Here is a 23,645-nt window from a genome sequence, read left to right on the forward strand (position 1 = left end):
GGCGGCACATGAGCTGCTGGTGTTGGGGGGGGCACATGAGCTGCTGGTGTTGAAGGCCACCATGAGCTGCTAGAGTCGGGGGGGTTGGGCACATGACCTGTTGGTGTCGGAGGACGGGGGCACATGAGTTGCTGATGTAAGGGGGCTACATGTCACTGATAGGATCATTAAGTCATAAGTCCTGCTCTATAGTGATAGAGACGATGCTTCCATAACTCCGACCCTCGGTGTACGGCTCTTTACCTACACGACCATGAGACAATACTCACATCTGCTGCCTTTCTGGAGCAGAATATCTTGCGTTGACTCAGTTGCCTAGTGCCTCCTGACCACTGAACCCCTGTGGAGAGTTCTGGAGACAAGTTGTCACCAATCTCCGTCCAGCATCCAGGCTCTAGAGCTTGTAATGAAGATGGAGAAGGATGTATAATGCAATATGTCGCCACCTTGTTCCTTCCAGGCCTAGACTCAGACTCGGTGCCTCCTTACACGTCATGGAGATCACACACAACACTAGATGCAGGAGGTATTGATGGGAGTGGACTCATTTTTGCATCAACTAATTTGATTGAAAATGAAGCTTTTGTGATGACTTATATTGTAACATCACTGTCCTATTATGGGGAAAAATGTTCTGTGAAACCGAGAATTGTCATAAAGTGGAAACAGTTCTTGTGTACAGTGACATATTGTTTAAAATGTTACTTTTTACTGGGGTGTACTCATTTATGTTGAGCACTGTATATATGTTGTGGTATGAGAATGATGTGTGTGTAGGGAGCAGTAAGGTAGTAGTGGCACTTGTAAGAAGCCGTCACCATATTTACATGACCCTCTGACCTTCGGTGACTTACTTCTTTTCTTGCCACTCATACATGATGTCTTCCTCATTCACGCCATATCTAGTGTGTGGTTGCCTGGGGGGGATTCCTTCATGTTGTCTCTAGGGAGTTTCTTTACATGGGCTCTGGCGATGTCTTCATGTGGTGTCTATGTTTTTTTTTCACGTGCTCTCTTGGGGTTTCCTTCACATGCTTTCTGGTTGGTTCTTCACGTAGTCTCTGGTGGGTTTCTTTACTTTGCCTCTTGGGGTTTCTTTCACGTGGCCTCTAAGGGTTCTTCATGTGGTCTCTGGGGATTGTTTACGTGATCACTGAGGGGTTCTTCACATGGTCTCTGGGGGGTCTTCATGCGGTGTCTAGGTTTTTTTCACATGCTTTCTGGGGGTTTCCTTCACATGCTTTCTGGTTAGTTCTTCACTTAGTCTCTGGGGGGTTCTTCACTTTGTCTCTTGGGGTTTATTTCACGTGGCCTCTGAGGGTTCTTCATATGGTCTCTGAGGGTTATTCACATGGTCTCTGAGTTGGTCCTTCACGTGGTCTCTGGGGTTTCTTCACTTTGCCTCTTAGGGCTTCATTCACGTGGTCTCTGGGTGTTCTTTACTTGGTCTCTGGGAGGTTTCTTCACTTTGGTTCTTGGGGTTTCTTTCACGTGATCTCTGGGGGTTCTTCATGTTGTCTATGGGGGTTCTTCACGTAATCGCTGAGGGGTTCTTCACATGATGTCTGTAGGTTTCTTTTTCGTGTTCTCTGAGAATTTCTTTTATGTGGTCTCTAGAAATGTCTTCACATGACCTATTGAGGTTTCTTTCCGTGGTCTCTGGGGGTTTCCTTTAAGTGGTCCTTCGAATTACCTCATGCAGTTGGGCAACTTTGTCACATCTGTATCATACCTCATTTTACACGTTTAGTCATTATATTATCTCTCAGGTTGCTGAGTGCAAATTGAAAAAACATGAATTAGATGAACGAGTAGAACATGTACGCTCCCTCCATGAGGTCATCCGCACGAACTACCGGCAACAAACGTCAAAAGAGCAGGAAGTCAGCAGCAAGGTAGATATCAACAATGCATCCCCATGTACCAGCCACAGTAATGGAGATCTTGTGTAGGCAGTGACCTGTGTCACTGGTCAAGATCTTACAAAGGTGGTGATCTGTGTCATTGGTGGAGGCCTCATGTAGGTGGTGACGTGTCATTGGTGGAGGCCTCATGTAGGCGGTGACACGTGTCATTGGTGGAGGCCTCATGTAGGCGGTGACCTGTGTCATTGGTGGAGGCCTCACGTAGGCGGTGACCTGTGTCATTGGTGGAGGCCTCACGTAGGCGGTGACCTGTGTCATTGGTGGAGGCCTCATGTAGGCGGTGACCTGTGTCATTGGTGGAGGCCTCATGTAGGTGGTGACGTGTCATTGGTGGAGGCCTCATGTAGGCGGTGACCTGTGTCATTGGTGGAGGCCTCATGTAGGTGGTGACATGTGTCATTGGTGGAGGCCTCATGTAGGTGGTGACGTGTCATTGGTGGAGGCCTCATGTAGGCGGTGACCTGTGTCATTGGTGGAGGCCTCATGTAGGCGGTGACCTGTCATTGGTGGAGGCCTCATGTAGGCGGTGACCTGTGTCATTGGTGGAGGCCTCATTTAGGCGGTGACCTGTGTCATTGGTGGAGGCCTCATGTAGGCGGTGACCTGTGTCATTGGTGGAGGCCTCATGTAGGCGGTGACATGTGTCATTGGTGGAGGCCTCATGTAGGCGGTGACATGTGTCATTGGTGGAGGCCTCATGTAGGCGGTGACATGTGTCATTGGTGGAGGCCTCATGTAGGCGGTGACATGTGTCATTGGTGGAGGCCTCATGTAGGCGGTGACCTGTGTCATTGGTGGAGGCCTCATGTAGGCGGTGACCTGTGTCATTGGTGGAGGCCTCATGTAGGCGGTGACCTGTGTCATTGGTGGAGGCCTCATGTAGGCGGTGACCTGTGTCATTGGTGGAGGCCCCATGTAGGCGGTGACCTGTGTAATTGGTGGAGGCCTCATGTAGGCGGTGACCTGTCATTGGTGGAGGCCTCATGTAGGCGGTGACCTGTGTCATTGGTGGAGGCCTCATGTAGGCGGTGACATGTGTCATTGGTGGAGGCCTCATGTAGGTGGTGACGTGTCATTGGTGGAGGCCTCATGTAGGTGGTGACCTGTGTCATTGGTGGAGGCCTCATGTAGGCGGTGACCTGTGTCATTGGTGGAGGTGGAGTGAATTGAGGTCTGGTATCTAATACATAAACCAAAAAAACAAATCCAAAAAACAGACCAAAAAATTAGCTTTTATCATGTACCGCTAGAAAAGCTCCGATACAAGTATATATGGCTGTGGTGATGTGTCCCTAGCCAGTTGCTTGATGTTACACATATATCGATCAGTTTTTAGTACATCTGTGCTTTAATACTCGATCTGGACTGTCATTTGTATTCTCTGCAGAGGTTTCGGATTGGAGGTTTTTGATGTATTGAAATTCTATATGACTGGAGGTTTTTTGAGTTATTGACCATCTATAAAAAATCTAGACACCTATCCAGATACTACAGCCAATCAATGCAGATACATTCTGTTTACCATCCATCATACTCTGAAATAGTGAGCATAATACAGTGCTATCCTGTCTATGTGCAGCATTGCCACCTGCATCTCAGTCAGGCTCATTATCGGAAAGCACTTAAGCACTTTATGGGTGTTGGTGACGGCTTGGTGAGGGATTTCCTGTTTAGGGTCAGACAGGGTTAGCCTACGTGGAGCAGGGCGCCACTACGTTTTCCCCCCTTATGGTGCCAACCTCCGCTGCCTGGTAGGGAAAAACACTCAGTATTCTGTTCCCCTAGACTCTTTCCATAAATCATTATATATTTTGACCTGGTTTTTGAATATTTAGCACCAGTGTCTGATCTACTCACCAACATGTGTTTTTTACATATTGAGCTTTTTTTAGAGGTACTGTACATAATAAAATCTAATTTTTAGGTCTATTTTTTTTTCCTCATGTAGGCAGTGACCTGTGTCACTGATAGAAGCCTCATATTGATGGCGACCTGTGCCATTGGTGGAGTTCTCACGTAGGTGGTGACCTGTGTCACTGATGGAGTTCTCATGTAGGCTGTGACCTGTGTCAGTCATGGAAGCCTCATGTAGATGGTGACCTGTGTCACTGGTAGAAGCCTCATACAGATGGTGATCTGTGTCACTGGTGGAAGCCTCATGTAGGAGGTGACCTTTGTCGCTGATGGAAGTCTCATGCAGGAGGTGACCTATGTCATTGGTTGATGGCTCGTGTAGGTGACCTGTGTCGCTGGTGAAGCCTCATGTAGGAAGCGAATTGTGTCACTGGTAGAGGCCTCATATAGGCAGTGACCTTTGTCACTGATGGCTCATGACTCGTGCAGGAGGTGACCTGTGTCACTGGTAGAGGCTTCATGTAGGAGGTGAACTGTGTCACTGGTAGAGGCTTTGTTCATATAGGCAGTGACCTGTGTCACTGATGGAAGTCTCCTGTAGACGGTGACCTGTGTCATTGGTGCATGGCTGTTGTAGGCAGAGACTTGTCACTGATGGAGGTCTTGTGTAGGTGGTGACCTATATCACTGATGGAGGCCTTATGCACAAGGTGAAATACGTCACTGGTAGAGGCCTCGTATAAGCAGTGATCTGGGTCTCTGGTGGAGGCCTTATGTAGATGATGAACTGTGTAATTAGGTGGAGGCCTCTCTTCTGAACGTGGTCATTGTACTTAAGAACCTTCTTCAATGACTTGTGTTCTCTTTAGCTGACTGAAACTTGGGACATGTACCAGCATTTTCTGAAGAAATCATCTGAGTTCCTCAGCAGTCACCTCCCATCCATGTCTGGAAGCTTGGAGCAGTCATTCCAGGCCTGTTATAAAGAGGCAGAGGATATAATTGCAGCCTCTTCCTCCTCACATTTTCGAGATCCCAATCAGAATGTGGCCATAATTCTGAGCAGTCTGGGAGCACTACATCACAAATTGTGTTCTTCTCTGTCTCAGCTGCGAGACTTCAGTCAATCACGTCAAATCTTACAAGGTAAGGACAAAATGTTCCCCTGTCCTATTGTCCCATTTTCTCTGTGTTCCACTCTCGCCATGTCCTGTCCTCCAGCCTACATGCCACCACCACCACATTCTCCATGTTGCATGTTCTCCACCACTTGTTACCCAGGTTGTCTGTTCTCCATAACGTGTTCCCCAGGTTGCATGTTGTCCACCACGTTCCCCAGGTTGCATGTTGTCCACCACGTTCCTCAGGTTGCATGTTGTCCACCATGTTCCCCAGGTTGCATGTTCTCCACCGTGTGTCCTCCAGGTTGTCTGTTCTCCATCACGTGTTCCCCAGGTTGCAATAAATAAGCACACCATCAAAGACCAAAAGATCATAAGATTCTCTTGCATTCACAAGAGGAAATAGGTACACAACCTGGTAACTGCCGGTTTAATGCAGGTGAATGAAAAAGGCATAATAGCCATGAAAAGGATAAGGATGATCCCAGTCACAATAGTAGCTCAAAAAAGGCTTATAATAAAGCCATATAGAGGCGGGTTCCCCTGACGAAGCTGCGGAGCGCAGCGATACGCGTCTGTCTCTCCACACCCCCCTTTCCTCTTATTGTGGACCCGCAGTTACCAGGTTGTATACCTATTTCCTCTTGTGAATGCAAGAGAATCTTATGATCTTTTGGTCTTTGATGGTGTGCTTATTTATTGGTTCATTTTGTATAGATAATTCTTAGCCTTTTGCTCATATTACTATAGGTTATTATCACCATGGAACCTACACTCCTGGCACGCCACGTGCGGCCATATAACTTGGTATTATTGCTATAATGGCATATTTGTAATCATTGTCAGGACTTATCATTGACACATGGTTTGCGTATATGCATTATGTGCTGATTTCCATATGTGCCTTATGTATTAGGTAGCTCAACTATCATTGTTATTGATGGTGGATTTTCCAACAGATTTGATTCATACTTGGGGGTGTGGTTTGATTGCTATGTATCCATATTTTTAATTGGTTTTAATGTTTGGTCATGTTTGCGGTGCAATAAAGGTTTTTATATTTTACATTGTGGTTGTGCATACTATTATTGGTCTCGGCTTTTCTCTTCTTTTCTCACATGTTTGTATGGAGACCAGGTTTTGCACCCCATTTGCATATTTTTTCATTGATTGATAGGTGTGCGCCCACTATTCTATTATCACTATTTGGATCTGAATATTTGTCATTACTTTATTAATCCCACAAATTAAGTTGGAGGATACAACCTATTCGCAAGAAACAGACTTGATAAACGAGGAGGAGGTGTCGCATTGTATGTTAGAAACGCGTATATCTGCACAGAGATCCAAGCTTCAGAGACTGGGAGTTCTGTGGAAACTGTTTGGGTAAGAATACAAGGACAGAACAATGGAAAGGACACCATTGTAAGCATTTTCTACAGGCCGCCTGTGCAAGCTGAAGATATGGATGAACTCTTTATGCATCAAATGGCCAAGTTCTCCAAAAAATATGACATAGTTGTCATGGGAGATTTCAACTATCCAGACATTTGTTGGGAATCTCTCTCAGGCAAAACTAACAGGTCAAGGAAATTCTTATCCTCTCTTGCTGACAACTTTATCTTCCAAAAGGTAGGGGAGAAAACAAGGGGAACTGCTACCTTGGATCTAATCCTTATAAACAGGGAGGAAATGGTTGAGGAGGTAAAAGTGGCTGGGACCCTAGGAGGTAGCGACCATGCTATTTTAGAATTTTGGATAACTAGAGGAGGAAGACCTGTGAAGACTCAGACGTCAAGGTTAGATTTCAGAAAGGCAGATTTTAAGGGATTCAAAAAGAGAATTGGAGGGATCCAATGGCTGGATATCCTTAAAGACAAAAATGTCCAGGAAGGATGGGAAATCTTGAAAAATGAAATTCTCAAAGCGCAATCATTAACAATTCCGTAAAGAGGGAAGAACAGGAAGCATTTAAGGAAACCAGGATGTATGAACACAGAACTTAAGCACATGCTAAAAAGGAAGAAAGAAATGTTTATAAAATGGAAAGAGGGAGGCATATCTAAAGAAGAATATAATGCTGTCTGCAGAACCTGCAGGGCACAAATCAGATTATCTAAAGCTGACAATGAATTGAGGCTTGCAAGGGATGTCAAAAGCAATAAAAAATTATTTAGGTGATATGTCAAAAGTAAAAGAAAAGTCAAAGATGCTATAGGATTTTTACAGGATGAAAATGATGAAATGGTAAGACAGGATGTTGAGAAGGAGGAAGTTTTAAATTCCTATTTTGCATCTGTTTTCTCTCAGAAAGGAAACGTAACATCAACTGTTCTTCACTGTCCTATTAAGGGAATAGAAGAATCCAGGATATCTACAAACAGAAAGATAGTGAGGAAACACTTAACTAACATAAATGAATTCAAGTCTCCAGGTCCAGATGAATTACACCCCAGAGTACTGAAGGAGATAGCAGAAGAAATTTTTGAACCACTCTCCATAGTCTTTGAAAATTCTTGGAGAACAGAAGTCCTAGAAGAGTGGAGAAGAGCAAATGTTGTTCCTATCTTCAAAATTGGGTAGAAGGTGGAACTATAGGCCAGTGAGTCTGACTTCTATACCAGGAAAGATCTTTGAACAAATTATTAAACAACATGTACAGTATGTCAGTACCTGGATAAGAATGAAGTGATTAAACAGAGTCAGCATGGGTTTGTAACTAATAAGTCATGTCAGACTAACTTAATTTTTTTCTATGACAGAATCACTGACTGGGTGGATCAGGGAAATGCTGTAGATATAGTATATCTTGACTTCAGCAAAGGATGTGACAAAGTTTCTCACACAAGCGTTATTGAAAAAATGACTAAGTATGGAATGGACAAGGCAACTGTTAGGTGGATTCATATCTGGTTTAGTGATTGGACCCAAAGAGTGGTGGTAAATGGCTGCACATCCAGTTGGAAGAATGTCTTAAGTGGGGTACCACAGGGCTCTGTCCTGGATCCTGTATTGTTCAACATCTTTATCAACGATTTAGATGAAGGAATTGAGAGTAAACTGATTAAATTTGCTGATGACACAAAGCTAGGAGGAGGGATAGCTAATACTAGAGAAGAGAGAGAGAGGATTCAAAAAGATATAAATAAACTGGAGAAGTGGGCAGCAACTAACAGAATGGTTTTTAACAGGGAAAAGTGCAAAGTACTACATCTGGGCAATAAAAATGAAAAAAATATCAAAATGGGAGGAATAGGGCTAAGCAGCACATGTGAAAAAGACTTGGGTATACTAATAGATCACAGACTGAATATGAGTCAACAGTGTGATGCAGCAGCAAAAAAGGCAAATGCAATTCTAGGATGTATTAACAGAAGCATACAGTCTAGATCATGTGAAGTCATTATTGCCCTCTACTCCTCTTTGGTCAGACCTCATCTGGAATATTGTGTCCAATTCTGGGTGCCACATTTCAAAAAAGACATCAACAAACTGGAGCAAGTTCAAAGAAGAGCGACCAGAATGGTGACCAGTCTGCAAACCCTGTCTTATGAGGAAAGGTTGCAGGATTTGGGAATGTTTAGCTTGCAAAAGAGAAGACTGAGAGGAGACTTAATAGCTGTCTACAAATATCTCAAGGGCTGTCACATTGTAGAAGGATAATAATAATGTTATTTCTATAGCGCTGACATATTCCGCAGCACTTTACATTTCAGAGGGGACTTGTACAGACAATAGACATTACAGCATAACAATAATCACATAGATCATAACAGATACCAAGAGGAATGAGGGCCCTGCTCGTAAGCTTACAGTCTATGAGGGAAAAAGGGAGACACGAAAGGTGGGTGGTAACAGTTGCTTTCATTGTTCGGACCAGCCATAGTGTAAGAATCAGGTGTTCCTGTAATGCTGCAGGATCATCTTTATTCTCATTGGCACAAGGAAAGACTAGAAGCAATGGGATGAAACTGAATGGGAGGAGACACAGATTAGATATTAGAAAAAACTTTTTGACAGTTAGAGTGATCAATGAGTGGAACAGGCTGCCACGAGAAGTGGTGAGTTCTCCTTCAATGGAAGTCTTCAAACAGAGGCTGGACAGACATCTGACTGGGATGATTTAGCGAATCCTGCTTTGAGCAGGGGGTTGGACCAGATGGCCCAGGAGGTCCCTTCCAACTCTACCATTCTATGATCCCTGATATCACAGGCCGGGAAGGTCACGAGCTCCACCCGCTTGGAGCGTACAGCTCTCAGCTGCCTCCTATCATCTGGACAATTACACAATCAGCGGAGAAGGCCGCAGCCTGTTCGCACCACTAGGCCGGCTATCAGAAGATTAACCGTGAGCGTACGGCGTATACACCTCCGGATTCCAACACATGGAGTATGTGTACACACCCCGGCACGGTCACAGCTAACTCTCAGATAACCCCAGACTACTCGCCGTCATCACTAATCTGTTTCGGTCGATTAGACACCGTTAAACGGTAGCGATCACTTCATGGTGTAGTTTACAGAACAGAACTGTTAAATTTTATATTTAGATTTTTTATATTTATAATTTTATATTGAAAATATACAAAAGATTTTACAAGGGGACAAAACAATACAGCATAAACAGTTACATAAAGTAAAAGGGATTATCAGAAGAACTGACTACACCGATCACAGAGACGATTCAGTCTAGCCAAAGGAGAGCGCTCCGATTGGTCTGTCGATAAACGGGGCCCCTGCATACAGGACGTGTAACTCTCTGTACAAACACTGATGATAATTGGGATTGATCTCTTATCGGACCCTGAGTCCCACCCACACACCCCCCCGGTGATGGCCTCACAAGGTTCCGGTTGTGGGCCGGACTCAGCCCTTCATAATTTTAGGAAATCCCAATATGTGTAATAACTCCGCACAGAGTGATCTCAGAAGGTCGAGACTGAGGTCATCTTTTCTATCAGGATTTTAGCTACGCTTAGAGACCAAACATGGCCGATCTGCTGGTGGTTATATGGCCCCTATGGATTTGGGCCTTTTTGGTGGGGGTTATGATTATGGGATGTGTATTTTTGGACTAGTCATCCTGGTGCTGACAATGTACGTCTCATTATTAATGGATATATAGAAAATCCAGCATTCCATATTTCCTCCCGGAGCCATACTGTCTGCTCTGTCACCGTGGCGATTTGTAAAGGGGGTCATTTCTTCTTTGATCCACTTCGGCCCCTAATAAGACCTTTCCTGTCTCTCTGTGGGGACAATACACGTCCCCGCCAGTCACTTGGACATAAAGAGAATCCGCGCATTTTAGTCAATCTGCTTCACATCTCTGTCACTGCCATTTTACAGCCATCTCTTGACCCGAGCACTATGTCCAGCTATCGCCCCAGATCTTTGCTCCCATTCGCTTCCATACTCCTGGAGCAGCACGTCCACGCTGACCTTTCCTCTCACTTTGCATCTAACTTGCTCTTCGACATCCTACAATCTGGCTTCCGTCCACACCATTCCACTGAGACAGCACTGACCAAAATTACTAACGACTCACAGCCAAAGCTAACGGACAATACTCTATACTCCTGCTTCTACACCTGTCCTCTGCCTTCGATACAGTTGACCACTGCCTCCTACTACAGATCCTCTCCTCCTTTGGTGTCAAAGACCTCGCCCTATGCTGGATCTCCTCATACCTTTCCAACCGCACATTTAGCGTTTCCTACTTCCACACTACCTCCTCATCCCACCCTCTCTCTGTTGGTGTCCCTCAAGGTTCTGTCCTAGGAACCTTCTCTTCTCAATCTATACCCTTGGCCTGGGACAACTCATAAAGTCCTATGGCTTCCAGTACCATCTATATACTGATGACACTCAGATCTACCTCTATGGCCCAGATGTCACCTCTCTGCTGTCCAGGATCCCAGAGTGTCTATCAGCCATATCCTCCTTCTCCTCTCGCTTCCTCAAGCTCAATGTGGACAAATCTGAACTAATTGTCTTTCCTCCATCTCGCTTACCTTCCATACCTGATCTATCTATCACCATAAATTAATTCACACTTTGCCCTGTCCTGGTAATCCGCTGCCTCGGAGTAACCCTTGACTCTGCCCTGTCCTTCAAACCGCACATCCAAGCTCTCGCCACCTCCTGTCGCCTCCAGCTCAAACATTTCCAGAATCCATCCTTTCCTAAACCCTCACTCTACCAAAATGCTTGTGCATGCCCTCATCATCTTGACTACTGCAACATTCTCCTCTGTGGCCTACCTTCTAACACTCTTGCACCACTCCAGTCTGTCCTTAACTCTACTGCCTGACTACGCTCTTTCCTCGCTACACTTCTGCTTCCCCTCTTTGCAATCCCTTCACTGGCTCCCATTCCCTCAGCGTATCCAGTTTAAACTACTAACACTGACCTACAAAGCCATCCATAACCTGTCTCCTCCATATATTTCGAAACTAATCTCTCAATATCTTCCCTCACGTAATCTCCGGTCCTCCCAAGACCTCCTTCTCTCCTCCACACTTATTCGCTCCTCACCCAATCGCCTCCAAAATTTCTCCTGAATATCCCCCATCCTCTGAAATTCTTTGCCCCAACATATCCGGTTATCCACCACATTTGGATCCTTCAGACAGAACCTGAAAACCCACCTCTTCAGGAAAGCCTACAGCCTGTAATGACCATGCGGCCACCTTAACACCATCGGAGCTGCTGCAACCGACGACCTTCTGTCTCCTTCCCCAGAATCCTGTAGAATGTAAGCCCGCAAGGCCAGGGTCCTCTCCCCTCTGTACTGGTCTGTCATCGTTAGTTAGTTTACTGTAAGTGATATCTGTAATTTGTATGTAACCCCTTCTCATGTGCAGCATCATGGAACCAATGGTGCTATAGAAATAAATAATAATTTTACATAAAGGCACCCACCATTGTTTCCTCAAGACACATGATAGATGAAAGAAAAAAGGGACGGGGGACATGAGTAACCTCAAGAATTTTTAACATTTTCTTTGACATCCACCATGTGTTCCTCAGGTTGCATATTCACCACAAGTCCTCCAGAATGCATGTTCTTCACCATGTGATTCCTAGGTTGCATGTTCTCATCCACGTGTTCTCCAGGTTACATAATCTCTACCACGTGTCTTCCCGATTGCATATTCTCCATCATGTGTCCTCCAGGATGCCTGGTCTGCACCAAGTGTCTCCAGGTTGCATGTTCTCCACCACGTGTCCTCCAGGTTGCCTGGTCTGCACCAAGTGTCTCCAGGTTGCATGTTCTCCACCATGTGTCCTCCAGGATGCCTGGTCTGCACCAAGTGCTTCCAGGTTGCATGTTCTCCACCACGTGTCCTCCAGGTTGCCTGGTCTGCACCAAGTGTCTCCAGGTTACATGTTCTCCACCATGTGTCCTCCAGGATGCCTGGTCTGCACCAAGTGTCTCCAGGTTGCATGTTCTCCACCATGTGTCCTCCAGGATGCCTGGTCTGCACCAAATGTCTCCAGGTTGCATGTTCTCCACCATGTGTCCTCCAGGATGCCTGGTCTGCACCAAGTGTCTCCAGGTTGCATGTTCTCCATCATGTGTCCTCCAAGTTGCCTGGTCTGCACCAAGTGTCTCCAGGTTGCATGTTCTCCACCACGTGTACTCCAGGATGCCTGGTCTGCACCAAGTGTCTCGAGGTTGCATGTTCTCCACCACGTGTCCTCCAGGTTGCCTGGTCTGCACCAAGTGTCTCGAGGTTGCATGTTCTCCACCACGTGTCCTCCAGGTTGCCTGGTCTGCACCAAGTGTCTCCAGGTTGCATGTTCTCCACCACGTGTCCTCCAGGTTGCCTGGTCTGCACCAAGTGTCTCCAGGTTGCATGTTCTCCACCACGTGTCCTCCAGGATGCCTGGTCTGCACCAAGTGTCTCCAGGTTGCATGTTCTCCACCACGTGTCCTCCAGGTTGCCTGGTCTGCACCAAGTGTCTCGAGGTTGCATGTTCTCCACCACGTGTCCTCCAGGTTGCCTGGTCTGCACCAAGTGTCTCCAGGTTGCATGTTCTCCACCACGTGTCCTCCAGGTTGCCTGGTCTGCACCAAGTGTCTCCAGGTTGCATGTTCTCCACCATGTGTCCTCCAGGATGCCTGGTCTGCACCAAGTGTCTCCAGGTTGCATGTTCTCCACCACGTGTCCTCCAGGATGCCTGGTCTACACAAAGTGTCTCCAGGTTGCATGTTCTCCACCACATGTTTCCGAGGTTGCCTGATCACCACAGCTGCCTCTCATTGGTCCTGACATATTTTCAGTCTTTCAGGCTGGTGGACCGTTAACTCATTAGTCTATTTTTTTATTTTTTAGGAAAAAACTTCGACTTCCCTGTGATTTTTCTTGGGGAACAGATGATTCAGGCACAACAAGACTCGTGGAAGCTGCTGACCAGATGCCGGGAGCATATTGCTGCTTGGAAGCTAAAACCCTTCATGAAGGTAATCGGAACCGCGTATGCCCCAGACACGGTGTCCCCCCCAAGATCAATACCCACCTAATGATTACTCCTCTACAGGTGAACATGGAGCAGGTGGGAGAGAAGCTTCAGCAGTGGGAGAATAGTCTACAGGACCTGCTGCTGATCCTCCCGGATGAGGACCCCGTCCTACAAGGTGTCAAGGGCGACCTTCAGGATTTCTCTCAGCACCTTCCCCTGCTCCAGGCACTGCAGGACCCCGCTATGAAGCACAAACACTGGGTGGCCATCTTTGCTGGTAACTTCAGGGCTGGAGTGCCTGCCTCAGGCCTAAGCCTCACTGCTGACTACTAACCAGATCATGTCATTTTAGTTATGGGGAAGGTGTCTGATGGGCCAGAAACGCTGACGCTGAAAGAGCTGCTGTCCTACCCCCTACACAGGGCGCAGGAGGACATCCAGAAGGTGAAGGGGCCATGGAACTGCCGGACATACACCACTATTCTGCTGTTACATCTTGTCTTATCCTCCATTCACCACCAGAGCTGCACTCACTATTCTGCTGTTACATCATTTCTTATCCTCCATTCACCACCAGAGCTGCAGTCACTATTCTGCTGTTACATCATTTCTTATCCTCCATTCACCACCAGAGCTGCACTCACTATTCTGCTGTTACATCATTTCATATCCTCCATTCACCACTAGAGCTGCACTCACTATTCTGCTGTTACTTCATTTCTTATCCTCCAACTCTTTTATTTTACAAAATTATCAAAATTACACTCAGAAACAAACCACAATACATAAACTAAAGAAAACCAACATAGACAGACATAAAATGTGCAAAACATGCGCAAACAACTGAAAGTCCAAATCCTTTCCTTGTCCTCCACTGAGCTCGGCAGCTTAGGGTCCCCCAGCAGGAATCCACTTAAAAGAGAATACAAAGAAACATAAACCCCTCTCCCCACTCTCACTCCATTCACCCCCATTCACACCTCACCGATTTTACTAGTTTACTATTTACAATTTTACTATTTACAAAAACCAAACGAAAATAACCCTTTCCTGGCCCTCCGCCTTGAAAAAAACAAGAACTCTACCACTTTGGCCGACAAACCTTACCTCCTATTACACAGCAAAGATTTTTTTTTTTTTTTTCCTCTCCCACACATGGCAACAAGTTCGCAGCCTTTTTTCCCACCACCTTGCACCGCAGGTCCTACAAGTTTGTAGCCTTGTCACTGCAAAATCTGGTCCACGAAAGTTTATGGCCTTTTGATTCCACACGAAAACTCTTTCCAGGGTCCGCAGAGTCTACTTCTCCTGCCCTGCTCCTTTGCTCCTTCATGTTGCTCTTGGCATCCGGTCATCCATCCACCACCCCCCATGCACCCCCCTCCCAAACTGACTACACCCCATCCACACATTCTAACTAAAAAAAAAAACGTGTGTTATATGTTTTTCCTTTTACCAAAAGCACAACCAAAAGACATTTTCCAAAACTCTCAATACCATCCCATCTACTTACGCATTAATATACAAACTAAACACAGCATTTACATACCCAAGGCCCAAGTTTGGCACCTGTAAGCCCAATATCCATTATATTTCCTGTTTTTAAAACAAAAAGCTAAGGTGGCATGCACCAGGCCACCACCAGGAAAAAGGGGTTCTAGAGGCTCCATCCCTCACTAACACATTCATCCTATCCCTCAAGAACTAAGACTGTCCCTACTTCTGTCCCTAAAAAAAGAAACCTGTCCCTATCTGTCCCTACCTGCCCCTACTCTACCTAACTTATCATAACTAACTCTCTATCTGTCCCTCAGTGCCTGTCCCTCCCTGTCCCTCTCTGCCCCTACTTCTGTCCCTAACACACCCAGTGAAACTTATGCTATCCCTACCCTCATTCACACGGAGCTAGCTCTCCCTTGAGTGCGTTTTTAAAAGGAGAGGCCTCTCCAAAGCCAAGGGGCCTTCCTCACACCCAACCTTTCGAACTCCAAAGAACGGACCTTCACCAGGTCACCCAAGATGTTTCCTACCACCTCATCCCTTGGGAGGGTTTTTTTCCGCGTCGAAACTAGGCACCGTGCATTCCAAGTGTGGAACCTAACCGCTGCACTGACTAGGAATAAAGTGCACGGGTCCCGGCCACCCAGGGATCTGAACGCTCCATAGGCCCATTCAGCGTAGGAGAGGGACGCCAGCCGCGGCCAACGTATGGAAGCACCCACCCTGTTGTAAACCTCTGCATTAAAGGGACAATGAAGCAGGAAGTGCTCCATGCTTTCCAGCACGTCGCCACACTCCTCACGAGTGCAACCCCGGTCATCGGAGTTCCTGCACTTCAAGTTGTCCCTTACATACAGCCTCCCGTGGAAGCAACGCCAGGTCAAGTCCCAAAACTTCATGGGGATCCGCTTAGAATTTAAAAGCCCCAGCCCGACCTCCAGATCCCGGCCTGGGCAATCCTTAAGGGCCAGGGGCTTCTGGAAATGGGTCAACAGGACCCTCCTGTCAAGGCACTGCCTCGACATGGTCCTGATTTCCCACATTCCCAGACCCCACCGGCGGATCACCTTCAGAACCGGGGTAGCATAAGCCGGGAGATGCCCATGAGGTGTGCGTAGGTCCTTCACCCGCCCTCCTGTCTCCCATTCCTGGAAGAAAGGCCAAAGCCAACCCTTGCAGGAGACTACCCACGGAGGAGCCCTCTCTAGCCAGAGGTTGGAGATGTGAGTCTTAAGAAAGGTGTTTACTAGAAACACCACCGGGTTGACCATACCCAACCCGCCTAGTCTCCTCGTACGGTATGTAACCTCCCTCTTGATTAGGTTAAGCCTATTCCCCCATAACAATTGGAAGAACAGGCTATAGACCCGTGTCCAGAGAGGTTCCGGCAAGATGCACACACTGCCCAGGTATATCAATAAAGGTAGCAGATAGCCTTTAGCCAGGGCAACCCTTTCCCTCAGGGTTAAAGACCAACCCTTCCATTGGTCCACCTTTTGGGCGGCGATCTTAAGTCTGCCCTCCCAATTTTGCTGGGGGTAGTCTCCGGGGCCAAATTCGATGCCTAGAATTTTGGCGGTGGCCTGGGGCCCTGGAAGGGTGTCCGGGAGATCAAAACTAGGATCTCCCCCTCCCAGCCAGAGACTTTCAGACTTATCCCGGTTGATCATGGACCCGGATGCCTCCGAGTAGCGCATACCTCCGACATGACCCAGTCCGCCTCCCCTCTCGAGGATACGAACAGGGAAACATCATCGGCGTACGCCACCACCCTCAGAGAGGAGCCAGAGCCCGCCTCGTCCATCCCGACTCCCGCCAACGGTCCACGATCTACCCTCCTTAAGAAGGGATCGATCGCGAACACGTATAAAAGCGGGCTCAGCGGACAGCCCTGAAGGACCCCAGAACCCACCTCAAAAGGGCGACCTGACCAACCGTTAACCAGCGGAAAAGTCTCAGCCCCTTGGTTCAAGATCTCTAACCATTTTACAAACCTCCCAGGCAGACCATACCTCAAAAGGACGGACCAGAGGTACTCGTGGTTGACCCGGTCAAAGGCTTTCGCTTGATCTAATGACAGCAAGTACCCCTTCCAGTGACCTGCCCTACCCTGCTCCACTGCCTCTCGGACACCGAGCACAGCACTAAAAGTACTGCGGCCTGGAACAGAGCAATGCTGGGCCCCTGAAAGGAGCCGGGGTGCAAACTTCACCAGCCGATTAAACAGCACCTTGGCCAGAACCTTCCGGTCCGTATCGAGAAGCGCTATGGGACGCCAGTTCTCGATACGGGACGGATCCTTACCCTTTGACAGAATAATGAGGGCTGACTTCCTCATTGAGCCGGGAAGAGTGCCCGAGGAGAGACACTCATTAAAGACCCCTGTCAAGAGGGGGACCAAGGAGTCCCTAAAAGTCTTATACTCAGATGTTAAGCCATCCGGACCTGGCGATTTCTTGAGCCGAAGCCCATCAATGGCCAGTCTCACTTCCTCTTCCCTGATTTCTTCTGCCAAAACACCAAGAGAGGGATCACCCCCTGGCTCAGGGACGGCTTCAGCCAGGAAAGCCGACATCCTGTCCCGATCCAGATCCTTCTTTTCCAAGAGGTGTGAGTAGAAGGATCTGACTACCTCCAGGATCCCTGATTTGGATCTGTTCAGGGACCCCGTACTGTCGATCAGTCCTGTCACCATCTTACAATTCACTGACATCTTACAGTTTCTGTAAGGGTCTGGCGAGCGGTACTTCCCGAAGTCCCTCTCAAAAACCAAAGATGTGTGCCTATCATACTGACACCTCTTGAGCAAAGATTTCACTCTGGAGATTTCCTCTCGGTCACCTCCAGTCGAGACAAGCTGCTCGAGTTTCCTCCCCAGAGCCTGGTACAAGCGGTGCCTGTTCAGACTCCTGAGGCTCGAGAGCTGACGGAAGAACCCCGCCACCCGCTTTTTGAAGATCTCCCACCACTCTGACTTACTACTACAGAGATCCAACAGCGGTACCTGGCTCCGAAGAAAATCCTCGAAGGATTGTCTCACCTCCGCTTCTTCCAGCAGGGAGGAATTGAGCTTCCACAGCCCTCTTCCCATCCGAGGAGTCTCTGCAACATTCAGAGAAAAGAAAATTAGACAGTGATCGGAGAACTCCACCTCAACGGCGGACACAGCAGAAAAGATGGCTTCCTCCTTCAAAAAAAACCTGTCTATTCTAGACCTACTGCTACCCCTATGGTAGGTGAAACCCCCGTGACCTGGGGTGTGCCGGATGTGGACATCCACCAGGCGAGCTTCACTGGCTATGCTATTCAACGCGACGCTATCATAAGCCAGGCGATCTCCGGGACCCCCCCGGTCACGGGACCTCGTAATGGTGTTGAAGTCCCCACCGAAGACCACCTGTCGGCTCGTAAAAAGAAAGGGCTTGATCCTCAGGAAGAGACATTTGCGGTCCCACTTGGACTGCGGGCCGTAGATGTTGATGAGCCGGAGCTCTTGTCCCCTCATGAAGACATCTAGGATCAGGCACCTCCCCATTTCCAACTCAGTAACCCGTCGGCATTCAACTGCTGCAGTCTTAAAAAGGACTGCCACCCCGCTATACGGCTCGGCCGCAAGAGACCAGTATGAGGGCCCGCACCTCCACTCCCTCCGTGCTTTATAGATGGCCCCCATGTCTGTTAGTCTGGTCTCTTGCAAGAATAAAATTTCTGCCTCAATCCGGGAGAAAAAATCAAAGGCCGTGAAGCGAGCCGCATCTGACTTAATGCTGGCGACAATAATAGACGCCAGCGTCAACGGGGCGAGTTCAGCCATCATGGGTGATCGAGTTGGATGGCCAATTTCTTCCCTACCCTGCTATTACCTCCTCCTGGGGAGGGGTCAGACACCTTCCTTTTCAGGGAAGCTCCCGACGTGTCCATCCCACCCCCCCCCGGTGTCCTCGCCCCCCGGGTTCCAGGTCTGTCCCCCCCTCAGGAGGAGCAATGCCCCCTGAGGGATGGACTCCGCCATCCCCTGAAGGACCCTCCGGTGTTGCCCCCGGCCCAGTACCCTCGTCTTGCGGTTCATCATCTGAACCTCCGAGGGCGCTGAACCGGTTGGAGAGTCTGATCAGAGGGGGGTCAGCGGGCCCTTCCGTATGCACCCTTGTGGTCGGGGGCGGGGGGGACTTTGAAGGCTTGTCAGCCTTCCTCCCCACCGCTTTGCGCTTGGCACGCCTGGTTTTGCCACCTGGTGCTGTAGGCTGCTCTTGGACATCCTCATCAACACTTTCATACTAAGAGGAATTGTCTGAGTCAGCCGCTTTCTCCTCTCTCACCATCCTCCTGATCTCCTCACTCACCGCACTCTCCCCCAGGGCCTCAGAGGCTTTGGCCACGGGCCTGGAGGGAGGAGCAGGTATCACCCCGGTTGCCCGAGGCTCCACCTGTCCCTTACCTCCCTGGCGCTTTTCCTGCCTCCGCTGGTACGCGGGGCCCCTTGCAGCATTGCCCTTCCTCACTGGCCCCTCAGCCCTTCCCCCTCCGCCACCACCTGCCACAGCAGAAGCAGCGCCACCGGGGGTTGCCCCCCCGCGGTCTCCCCCCACTGGGCCTGTGGCGGCATTAGAGAAAGAGCGAGGGCAGCAGCTGAGAGGGTGACCCAGGTCACCACACAGGTGGCACCGAATGTCTTTGCACAAGGCAGCCAGGTGACCAACCCCACCACACAACGCGCACTTCTGCACCTTGCAGTTGGCGCTGAAGTGGGTGGGGTCGCCGCACTTGTGGCAGACCTTCGGTTGCCCCTGGTAGAAGACCAGGATCCTGTCCCTTCCCAGGAACGCCGAGGAAGGGATGTGGGTGACCGTGCCGCCGGAAATCTTCAATTTGACCATGAAGGTCCAGCCCCCCGACCAGATGCCAAACTCGTCCCTGTTCTTTTTTGGGACCTCGGTAACCTCCCCATAACGGGAAAGCCAGGTCATGATGTCCACGCCTGCGAGTGACTCGTTACATGTAACCACGGTCACTCGCTTGATGGAATTTTGGCGAGACACCGCTTGAGCCACGAAGTCTCGCCATCCGGGCTCTTCTCGCACCAGCTCGTAGTTTGACCAGAAGAGCTCAAGCCCCTCTGGCCGCACGAAGCTGACGTCGAAGAAGCGGGACGCCGAAGGGTGTATCAGGGCAAAGATGTCATTCGCCCCGAAGCCCATCTTAAGGAGGAGCTCCACCACCTTGCTCCTAGGTGGACAAGCTTCACTGCCCCCCCACCTAAGACGGACCACATTCCTTCTTGGCAGCCCCTGCCCGGCTGTGGGGAGAGACCAAACAGTCCCTTTGATTTTGGAAGGCTGCTAGGCCATGTCTCTCTATCCAGAAAGACAGGTCCACTGTCCTCCCCTCTACCATGATCGATCTTTCTCCCCTTTGGAGGGCCTCCAGGAAACGGCGGTGCAAACCGCCGTCCCCAGAGCCCGGAGGCGAGGAGACCCCCCCGGAACCACCCCGACCCCCAGCCGCGACCCCCGCATTATTACGTTGGGGCCTCGCGGCTGGGGGGGCAGACGGGCCAGCCCTCCCACCACTACCACCACTTGTGCCAGCACCCTCATTCATTCTCCCGTTCACTCTTTTATTATTTCCACTCGCTCCGGCACTCACTCCAGCATTTACTGCCACATTCACACTCGCACTCACTCCCTCATCCATATCGCTCACATCACCATTTATGTCCTCAAACAGCTCTTCAAAAATATCTCCTATCTCACTCCCACTCTCACTTCCAGATAGACCACTATTTACATTAGCAGACTTGGTGTTGCAGTACCCCTGCCTGCCTGTTGGGGGCCCTGACTGGCCAGTTCTCTGCTCCTTGGAGCTGCTGGCACTGCTCCAACTCTTGTCCAGGAGTGCCGCTGCCCCTTTAAATACCTCCGAGCAGAGCGCACTCAGTACGCCCTGCCCGAGCCTGGGAGCAGCAGCAGCTCCTGGGTTCTCTGGCTCCACTTTCTTTTCTTTTTGCGGTGTCTTTGCACTGAGGGCAGGGACGGCCACTGCCACCGCACCCTGCCCTCTGCTGTTCGCCCCCGCCGGCTTCCCAAGGAGCGCCAGAGTCCCCGCACCACCAGATGGAGGTAAGCGGGCTGGGGACCCCGACAACTCCCTACCGACTTTTGGGGGCTATATGCTGCTTGAGGGGGTAGGCGGGACAGGAGGCAGCGGGCCCGCCAAGGCCACGCCCCCCCGCCGGCCGCAGCCACCCCGGGCAGAGCAGTGACCCCTTGCGAGGCCACGCCCTCCCCAGGTGACGCGGGCACAGCGGGCGGGACAGCGGCCGAGGAGGACACGCCCCCCCCCGCATGCCGCATTCTTTGCAGGCTGGGCAACACTCGGGGAGGCCACGCCCCCCTCACGGACCGTCACTGCGCCCCTGAACCCACCACTTGATGTTGGCAGGGCTGGCCACTCCCCCCAGCACGGACTCCTTTTTGGGTCTACGCGCCGGGGACCCCGCTCTTGCCACAGGCGCCGTCAGAGGAGCTACCAGCCCCTTGCATTTTTTTAGCTGCTGCTTCACAGCAGCCTCCACACCCTTTCTAGGTCTCTGGACCCCCATAAGTGGACCAGACTTAACGGACCCGTGCGTGGGGGATCCAGAGACCCCAGCACTCACCGCCGGAGGTGCGGTCCTGGCTGTACCCGTGCTGAGTGCCAGGCCAGCCCCCCCTGCCACCGGGGACTGAGCCCGGACACCACTACTGCCAATACCGCCAGCGGCTGTTACACCACTGGCACCAGCACCGACCTCCATGTCGCTGCCTGAACCCTCACCGCCTTCACCAGATGTGACGGTAAGGTCCAGGCACACATCACTCTGCCCGCGCCCCCGACAGAGGGGCCCCGGAAAGAGGGACAAACATAAGTTTGTCAGCCACTGTGTTTTTTGGCTTGCGCTTGTTTTTTTTCTTTTTCCTCTTTCCGGTTGCCCCGTCCTCAGGGCAGACCTCATCCCCAAAGAGCAGTGTGCCAAACCGCTCTGGGGACTCGATCTGCCTCACCTGTTGTAGGACGAGGCAGCCCCCCTCACTACTACTGTCCCCACTTCCACCAGCCTCCCCCTCGCCCCCACTTTCCTCCGAGTAACTGGAGTCCGGTGGGAGAGCCACTTGCTCAGGGGCCACCCCGCTGCATGTTACCTGGGTGTTGTTGCTCACCAGGCCTTCAGGTGGGGCAGGCGTAGATGTTCCGCCATCCTCCTCCTCCTCCTCTTGGCCCTCCACCTGGCAGGGGCCTCCTGACCCCCCAGGAGACCCACCGGTCATGGCTCTAAACCGGTCATCGTTTTTCAGTTTCTCTGCGAGGGGGCCGCTCCCACTCAGGATAGCCGCCCGTATCTCCTCCAAGGCCCTGATAGCCCCCTTCAGCCTCTCCACCATGGCGGAGACCTCAGCTCGTCTCGAGGCGGGGAGCCGGTTCTTAGCCACCGCTCGTGCTCCCCTTAACTCCTCCCGGAGTTTTCTCAGCTGTTTGGCGGCCTCCTCATATTCGCAGAGGTGCGCATGGATGTGGGAGGCGTAGATGGTAGATGGCTCTCCCTCAGCTCTGGAGCCCCAGATGTTGGGGGGCTCTGCCACTGCACCTCTGCTCTGGGCCGCCACTCCTCCGGGAGGAGGAGCCGCCACGGTACCAGCTTCGGGGGGCCCGGTGTCCCGGGGCTCCTGGGTCCTGCGACCCCCTCTCTCCTGGCTCCGTCTCTTCCCCATCTCCCTGGGACTGGCTGGCTGCACCCTGGCCTCCGGATGGTGCTGAGGCCCCCCACCCCCAGCTGGCTTGCCGGGGGATGGGAGCCAGGGGCACAGCCCCGGCGCTCAGTCCCAGGGAAAGTCCTCTTTCCTGGGAAGGGGGAGATGGAAAGTCCTTGCAGGAAAAAACCTCCCTTCCCAGGAGCTTAGCAAGACCCTAGCCTGCAGACCTCAGCACAGATGCTCCTCTTCTTCCTGGGCGTGCTCTATCCTCCACTCACCTCCAGAGCTGCAGTCACTATTCTGCTGTTACATCATGTCTTATCCTCCAGTCACCTCCAGAGCTGCAGTCACTATTCTGCTGTTACATCATGTCTTATCCTCCAGTCACCTCCAGAGCTGCAGTCACTGTTCTGCTGTTACATTGTGTATTATTCTCCAGTCACCTCCAGAGCTGCACTCACTATTCTGCTGTTACATCCTGTCTTATCCTCCACTCACCTCCAGAGCTGCAGTCACTATTCTGCTGTTACATCATGTCTTATCCTCCAGTCACCTCCAGAGCTGCAGTCACTATTCTGCTGTTACTTCATGTCTTATCCTCCAGTCACATCCAGAGCTGCAGTCACTATTCTGCTGTTACTTCGTGTCTTATCCTCCAGTCACCTCCAGAGCTGCAGTCACTGTTCTGCTGTTACATCCTGTCTTATCCTCCAGTCACCTCCAGAGCTGCAGTCACTGTTCTGCTGTTACATCGTGTCTTATCCTCCAGTCACCTCCAGAGCTGCAGTCACTGTTCTGCTGTTACATCGTGTCTTATCCTCCAGTCACCTCCAGAGCTGCACTCACTGTTCTGCTGTTACATTGTGTCTTATCCTCCAGTCACCTCCAGAGCTGCACTCACTGTTCTGCTGTTACATCGTGTCTTATCCTCCAGTCACCTCCAGAGCTGCACTCACTGTTCTGCTGTTACATTGTGTCTTATCCTCCAGAGCTGCACTCACTGTTCTGCTGTTACATCGTGTCTTATCCTCCAGTCACCTCCAGAG

General features: G+C 50.2%; 1 protein-coding gene across 2 annotated transcripts in view; it reads left to right on the forward strand.

Moving 5' to 3' along the window:
* The window catches only part of LOC141078346 (dynein heavy chain domain-containing protein 1-like), a 283,431-nt gene that overhangs the window by 192,567 nt on the left and 67,219 nt on the right, over window positions 1-23,645 (forward strand). For both annotated transcript variants that reach the window (XM_073565083.1, XM_073565084.1), the window contains exons 13-17: window positions 1,770-1,895; window positions 4,649-4,925; window positions 13,243-13,370; window positions 13,448-13,646; window positions 13,722-13,813. In XM_073565083.1, coding sequence (XP_073421184.1) covers window positions 1,770-1,895; window positions 4,649-4,925; window positions 13,243-13,370; window positions 13,448-13,646; window positions 13,722-13,813 — 822 coding nt within the window. The remainder of the gene's footprint in view (window positions 1-1,769; window positions 1,896-4,648; window positions 4,926-13,242; window positions 13,371-13,447; window positions 13,647-13,721; window positions 13,814-23,645) is intronic.

The sequence above is a fragment of the Dendrobates tinctorius genome, unplaced genomic scaffold (genome assembly GCF_039654945.1).
Source record: "Dendrobates tinctorius isolate UK_male_01 unplaced genomic scaffold, ASM3965494v1 ptg000537l, whole genome shotgun sequence".
Classification (NCBI taxonomy): Eukaryota; Metazoa; Chordata; class Amphibia; order Anura; family Dendrobatidae; genus Dendrobates; species Dendrobates tinctorius.